The sequence below is a fragment of the Branchiostoma belcheri genome, unplaced genomic scaffold, assembly GCF_001625305.1.
Source record: "Branchiostoma belcheri isolate BF01 breed outbred unplaced genomic scaffold, Haploidv18h27 scaffold29, whole genome shotgun sequence".
NCBI lineage: Eukaryota > Metazoa > Chordata > Leptocardii > Amphioxiformes > Branchiostomatidae > Branchiostoma > Branchiostoma belcheri.
The window spans coordinates 1-7,479 of NW_017803898.1; the positions used below are offsets into that span (position 1 = coordinate 1).

General features: G+C 36.8%; 1 protein-coding gene across 1 annotated transcript; it reads left to right on the top strand.

The window, feature by feature from the left end:
• The first annotated feature begins 267 nt into the window (after positions 1-267).
• LOC109473032 (macrophage mannose receptor 1-like) lies at positions 268-7,427 on the top strand. The gene is made up of 11 exons (XM_019772925.1): positions 268-402; positions 692-807; positions 1,132-1,259; positions 2,409-2,539; positions 3,281-3,402; positions 3,725-3,834; positions 4,663-4,787; positions 5,063-5,178; positions 5,500-5,618; positions 6,730-6,860; positions 7,311-7,427. Exons 1-11 carry the CDS (start codon positions 292-294, stop codon positions 7,368-7,370), a joined length of 1,269 nt encoding a protein of 422 aa, XP_019628484.1. The 5' UTR covers positions 268-291; the 3' UTR covers positions 7,371-7,427.
• Positions 7,428-7,479: the final 52 nt, after the last annotated feature.

Below are 7,479 nucleotides of genomic sequence, written 5' to 3' on the forward strand. Positions count from 1 at the left end.
GGTAAAGTTAATTGGAGGTTAACACTACCATGCGTAGATTCTTGGAAACCGAAAGTCATTTTCACGAAATATACAGAAGCTCTAAATGTTTTTGAAGGTATGGTATAAGGCTTCAAAACTATTTGTTTTATCTCAAAAAAACAAGATTTGCTATATTTGGATTAGTTACTAGTACCTAATACAGTTCATTTTCGTCTACGATGTGGAAAAACTTGCTAGTGGGTCTGCTACGATGTACAATGTAGATGACACTATCTTTTTGTTTCCATCTGTTAAGTGTGTGAGGATGACATGTCCTTTGACGGATCCTGCTATCATGATGGACATGACAGAGATGAGGCACAGTTGATCTGCCAGCAAGGTGGTGGCAGTTTGGCCATCGTATCTTCCGAAGAAGAATATGTGAGTGTAACACAAATATTGTCTTTAAAGTATTGATCGCAACATACTATGCGGTACAGTTGGACCAGCTCTGCTGCACAAAACATCGCAGTATTATTACTTTTGAATCTTACCTGTCATCTTTAAAGGTAGAATTGTGGCTTGTCATAGACAACCAAACTTACATGCTAAGATATTGCAACGGGCCAGATGCCAATATTGTCTCTGCGACAGGTTTCGAATTGATGGCCTTGTCATCCACTTGACAATCTGTTTAAGCTATTTAACAATACAATTGTTCTTTCTGTAGGACTTCATGGTGGCTAACTTTGGAGATGATACATTCTATGTGGGAGCCCAATGGAATGGCAACGAGTGGGTTTGGGACGATGGAACCACTATAGATCCGAACATTCTGCCATTGCTGTAAGATTGTCATTTCTCAAAAACCTTTTTAATTCAAATCTGTTAAGTCTTCCGGATGGCTTGTCATCATCTGTCAATAAAACTTACAGAGGCTAGGATATTTTTGTTAGAAAAAAATTTAAACCCTTGAACAGAAATCAATATCAAACAAATCAAATATCAAATCTAATCACATTTGCAACACACTTGAAGTTACATGTTACCAGTGGTTCTCAATTTCTATTTAGCCGTATCAGACATTTTGTAATACTAAAATTAGGATCCACTGAAATTACTACTATCGTTCACATCATTTAAAGCATTTTCACACAGTGTTTTTTTCAGTAATTTGCCTGATGGCGATGCTGATAATAGCTGCCTAATGATGGATGCCGGCGTTTTGACACCCACGTCTTGTGATATTGCAATGGGATTCCTTTGTGAGACACCTGAGACACCTGAGACACCCGGAGGTAGGAACAAACGTCAAGCAAACTAAACGAGTTTTAAAAAGCTGCAAGTCAGTGTTTGTTTTTATTCACAGCTAGATGTATTGGCAATATGCAGAATAAGAATAGACAATAACTATTCTTTTATGATTGTTTATTGCCTAGAAATAAGAGATTATAGTTTAGTTCCAGTGGGAATTAGTAATTATAGCAACATTCCAAAGACGTAGACTAGTGTGGTTGTGGTTCATTATATATTGACGACAATGTAGTACGATGTTTAAAATTAGTCAAGTACAAGGTATTTACTTGGATGATATTTCAGTATCAATAGCAGTGTACTTTCAATTTATGTGTAAAATACTTTTAAATTGATACACCAATATGTCCGATGGACAGAGTAACCTTTGACATTTTGTCTTGCCTTGCGTTCTCCTCTTATTGCGGTACAGTATCTTGAGAAAAAGGGCTGACCTAGGCTTAACCCAAGCAATCTTTACTCTTGTATATACATTGTATAGATATGATTTTAAACACCATTGCAGTACACTTTGGAACTGCGGGGGCGTTTTGGTATGATGAAAATTATAACTGAAGCTGTGTGCCTGCGAAGCTGGTCTGTTACGCCGAAGGGCGGTTATCCCGGCTCTGCAATTACAGATACTGAAGTAATGATGGATTCCCGATAGGATTGGTATCCAGTCACCTTAGCAGAGATGCAAAACATTAAATGAAACTTTATGCAAATAGTGTTTCTATAATATGCATTCTACACATATAAAGGGAACATAAACAAAAAATGTCAACCAGAGCCTCATTTACATAATGCGAAAGTGACTTCATTCATTAGTGACAATTAATACTGTGAGACAAGCTAAAGGTGAAGCTATTTGTAGGCAAACGCTACCATACGTACATTCCTCGAAAATAAAAGTCATTTCGCGAAATATACAAAAGCTCTTTCATTAAAAAATGTTTTAATGAAAGTATGGTATGAGGCGCTAAAACTCTATTTGTTTTATCTCAAAACAAGATTCGCTATATTATGATTAGCTTGATTATAATAGATAGAAAGTTGTCTAATACAGTTCTTTTCGCCTACAATGTGCAAAACTTGCTAGTGGGTCTGATACGACTGTAGATGACACTGTCTCTCTGTTTCAATCTGTTAAGTGTGTGAAGATGATGATGACATGTACTACGACGGATCCTGCTATCATACTGGTTCTGATAGGGATGAGGCACAGTTGATCTGCCTACAAGGTGGTGGCAGTTTGGCAATTGTATCTTCCGAAGAAGAGTATGTGAGTAAAAAAATTAATATTGCCTTTAAAGTATTGATCGCAACATACTATGAGGTACAGTTTGACCAGGTTATGAGTTTAATTGCATAACAACGCATCGCATGGGTTACATTGTTATGTTGCGTGATAACTTAAAGGGGTTCTCTTCAGATCATTATATAAAGAAAAAAAGGACTTTAAGGTAATGTATATTTTCGTTTTTCTAATAGTCTATTGGGAAAAGAAATTGAATCTGAACCTCGGAAAGGTTTAAATTTAAAAGACATCGGCATTGCTTGATCCATAGATTTGCCCAGACAGAGATTTTTTCCGACATTGATATTTGTAGTTTCCATTGCTGCATATTAGAACGACCAACCTCTGGTTTTCGTACAAACTATGTCTTTATTTTCTTATCCTAAATGAACACCACTGCTGCTGCCAAAACGCTTTGAAAATTACCGTTAACAATGATTGCGTGTATTACAACATATAAGGGACTGCTGAAAGTCAAAATCACTGTTTGCTCTGGTACACATGGTGCACCAAACATCACCTTATTATTACTTTTGAATCTTACCTGTCACCTTTGAAGGTAGAATTGGGCCTTGTCATTACTACATGCAACCAAACTTGTATGCTAACACACTGCAACAAGTTGGCTGTCATGATCGGCGCTGCATCTGGTTTCGAATTGATGGTCTTGACATCAAATCACCAATCTGTTGACGCTATTTGTTGATTCAATTGTCCTATCTGTAGGATTTCATGGTGGAGAACTTTGGAGCTGGTACATTCTATGTGGGAGCCAAATGGGATGTGAATAACAACGAGTGGGTTTGGGACGATGGAAGTACTCTGGAACCGGGCGTTGTGGCATTGCTGTAAGATCGTCATTTCTCAGGAACCTTTTTAATTTCAAATCTGTTAAGTCTTTCGGGTAGCTTGCCATCATCTGCCAATAAAAATAAAAGAGATCATGAAAAGAAATCAATATTAGACATCAAAGCAAATCTAATCACATTTACAACACACGGTTTCCTTACTTTGAGTTACATTGTTAAATGTAAATTGTTAAATATACCCCTAATTACCCCTCAATTTCTATTAAGCCGTACAAGACATTTTGTAATGCTGAAATTAGAATCCACTGAAAATATCGTTCACATATTTTTAGGTCATTTTCACACAGTGTTTTTTTTTCAGTGATTTGCCTGCTGGTGATGCTACTAATTCCTGCCTAATGATGGATGACGGCGTTTTTACAGCCACTTCTTGTGATATTGCAATGGGATTCCTTTGTGAGACGCCCACAGGTAGGAACAGACAGCAAGCAAGCTTTTTAAGCTGCAATTCAGTTTTTTTCAATGCTAAATTTATTGCCAAGATGCATGCAGAATAAAAAAAAGACACCACCTATTGTTTGATGATTGTTAATTGCCCAGGAATAAGTGATTATAGTTCAGTTCAAGTGGAAATTTTCGATAGTACCATGTGATTGTTGTTCATTATATATTAATGGCAGTGTATTTAAGTACAATGTTTGATATTAGACAAGTGCAAGGTATACACTTTGATGGTAGTTCAGTACCAAGAGCGGCCCAATATGGTGGGTAGTCTTATAGAGGTTCTTATGTCATCCCTTACCAGAAACAGTATCTGAGGCTGCCTAAGTACCGTATATGAAGATAACAAAATGATCTTTAAGTACCGGAAATACTATGCGATTGCAATCTAGTATCAGAAAGTATAGAACAGCACTTGATTATTACGTGTGGGGATGTAGTTTTTATTCACTTACTTCATTGATGCCTGTTTTCGAAGACTATACCCCTGTTTAGCTATACCTACTGCCGGTACATTTCAGGCGAAAATTCTATTTATTTGTTTTCCATAATATGCCTTCAATACAAACATAACAATACAAACAAACATACAAAATATTGAAATGTTTTATGAAGGTGTGGAATGAGGCTTCAAAACTCTATTTGTTTTATCTCAATACAAGATTTGCTATACTTGAATTAGCTTAACTATAATTGCAAGTTGCCTAATGCGGTTCATCTTCGCCAACAATTTGGAAAACTTGTTAGTGGGTCTGCTACGATGTAGATGACACTGTCCTTTTGTTTCCATCTGTTAAGTGTGTGAGGATGACATGTCCTTTGACGGATCCTGCTATCATGATGGACATGACAGGGATGAGGCACAGTTGATCTGCCAGCAAGGTGGTGGCAGTTTGGCCATCGTATCTTCCCAAGCAGACTATGTGAGTGTAACACAAATATTGTCTTTAAAGTATTGATCGCAACATACTATGCGGTACAGTTTGACCAAACATCGCAGTATCATTACTTTTGAATCTTACCTGTTATCTTTAAAGGTAGAATTGTGGCTTGTCATAGACAACCAAACTTACATGCTAAGATATTGCAACGGGCCAGATGCCAATATTGTCTCTGCAACAGGTTTCGAATTGATGGCCTTGTCATCAACTTGACAATCTGTTTAAGCTATTCATTAATACAATTGTTCTATCTGTAGGACTTCATGGTGGCCAACTTTGGAGATGATACATTCTATGTGGGAGCCCAATGGAATGGCAACGAGTGGGTTTGGGACGATGGAACCACTATAGATCCGACCATTCTGCCATTGCTGTAAGATTGTCATTTCTCAAAAACCTTTTTAATTTCAAATCTGTTAAGTCTTCCGGATGGCTTGTCATCATCTGTCAATAAAACTTACAGAGGCTAGGATATTTTGGTTAAGAAAAAATTTAAACCCTAGAACAGAAATCAATATCAAACAAATCAAATATCAAATCTAATCACATTTGCAACACGCTTGAAGTTACATGTTACCTATGGTTCTCAATTTCTATTAAGCCGTATCAGACATTTTGTAATACTAAAATTAGAATCCACTGAAATTACTACTATCGTTCACATCATTTAAGGCATTGTCACACTTTTTTTCAGTAATTTGCCTGATGGCGATGCTGATAATAGCTGCCTAATGATGGATGCCGGTGTTTTGACACCCACGTCTTGTGATATTGCAATGGGATTCCTTTGTGAGACACCTGAGACACCCGGAGGTAGGAACAAACGTCAAGCAAACTAAACGAGTTTTAAAAAGCTGCAAGTCAGTGTTTCTTTTATTCACAGCTATTGGCAAAATGTATGCAGAATAAGAATAGACAATAACTATTCTTTTATGATTGTTTATTGCCTAGAAATAAGAGATTATAGTTCAGTTCCAGTGGTAATTAGTAGTTATAGCAACATTCCGAAGACTAGTGTGGTTGTGGTTCTTTATATATTTACGACAGTTTGCTTAAGTACAATGGTTAATATTAGTCAAGTACAAGGTATTTACTTTGATGATATTTCAGTATCAAGAGCAGGCCAATATGGTGGTTCATTACAGGTGTTTTAATCTCAGGGTTTTTAGGCCATTCATTACCAGACACAGTATCTAAAGGTGCGTAAGTAACCAAATGAAGATCGATAATTACATGGTCCTTTAGTACCGGAAATACTACCGGAAATTTTTAACTAGAGAAAAAGGGCTGACCTAGGCTTTACCCAAGCAATCTTTTAATAAAGATGATTTTAAACACCATAGCACGGAACTGCGGGGCGTTTTGGTATGATGAACCTTGAAAAGTATAACTAAAGCTGTAGTAGACGGGGCAAAATAATTAGTATCAGGGTCATGTGATCTGTCTGTTTAGCTGACGATAAAAGAGCTAGATGTAAACCATTAAATGAAACTTGATACAAATAGTGTTTCAATAATAGGCATTCTACACATACATAGGGAACATAAACAGATGTTATATATGTCAACCAGAGCCTTATCAACATAATTCGAAAATGTCTTCATTCATTAGTTTCAAAGGTACTACTGTGAGATAAGCTAAAGGTAAAGTTATTTAAAGGAAAACGATTCCATCTGTAGATTATTTGAAAATAAAAGTCATTTCGCGACATCTACAAAAGCTTTAAATGTTTTAATGAAAGTATGGTATGAGGCGCTAAAACTCTTTGTTTTATCTCAAAACAACATTTGCTATACTAGGGTAAGCTTGAATTGATAAATTGTATGTTGTCTAATACAATTCTTTTCGCCTACGATGTGGAAAACTTGTAAGTGGGTCTGCTACGACTGCAGATGACACTGTCTTTCTGTTTCCATCTGTTAAGTGTGTGAGGATGATGATGACATGTACTACGACGGATCCTGCTATCATACTGGTTCTGATAGGGATGAGGCACAGTTGATCTGCCTACAAGGTGGTGGCAGTTTGGCAATTGTATCTTCCGAAGAAGAATATGTGAGTGTGACATAAATATTGCCTTTAAAGTATTGATCGCAACATACGATGAGGTACAGTTTGGCCAGCCTATGAGTTTAATTGTATAACAATGCATCGCATCGATTACATTGTTGTGTTGCGTCATAACTTAAAGGGGTTCTTTTCAGATCATTTTATAAAGAAGAGAAAAAAAGATATGACTTTTAGGTAGTACATATTTTTGTTTTCCTAATAGACAACTGTAAAATGAAATTGAATATGAACCTCGACAAGGCTTGAATTTCATAAACTTCGGCATAGTTTGATCCATGGATTTGCCTAGACAGAGATTTTAAGGGCTTGTCATCTTAACAGTCAACCAAACTTTCTGCTAACATGCTGCAACAGGTTAGCTGCCATGATCGGCGCTGCAACAGGTTTCGACCAATCTGTTGAAGCTATTTATTGATACAATTGTTCTGTCTGTAGGATTTCATGGTGGAGAACTTTGGAGCTGGTACATTCTATGTCGGGGGCCAAGTGGGATGAGAATAACAACGAGTGGGTCTGGGACGATGGAAGCACTCTGGAACCGAACGTTTTGGCATTGCTGTAAGATCGTCATTTCTCAGGAACCTTTTTAATTTCAAATCTGTTA

What these genes read in the sequence shown, in the direction of transcription:
- LOC109473032 (XM_019772925.1), top strand. Translation starts at nt 292, where the DNA reads ATGTCCTTTGACGGATCCTGCTATCATGATGGACATGACAGAGATGAG. An exon ending in CCTTTGTGAGACGCCCACAG is followed by an intron (nt 3,835 to 4,662) that starts GTAGGAACAGAC and finishes CCATCTGTTAAG; the next exon opens with TGTGTGAGGATGACATGTCC. An exon ending in CCGACCATTCTGCCATTGCT is followed by an intron (nt 5,179 to 5,499) that starts GTAAGATTGTCA and finishes ACTTTTTTTCAG; the next exon opens with TAATTTGCCTGATGGCGATG.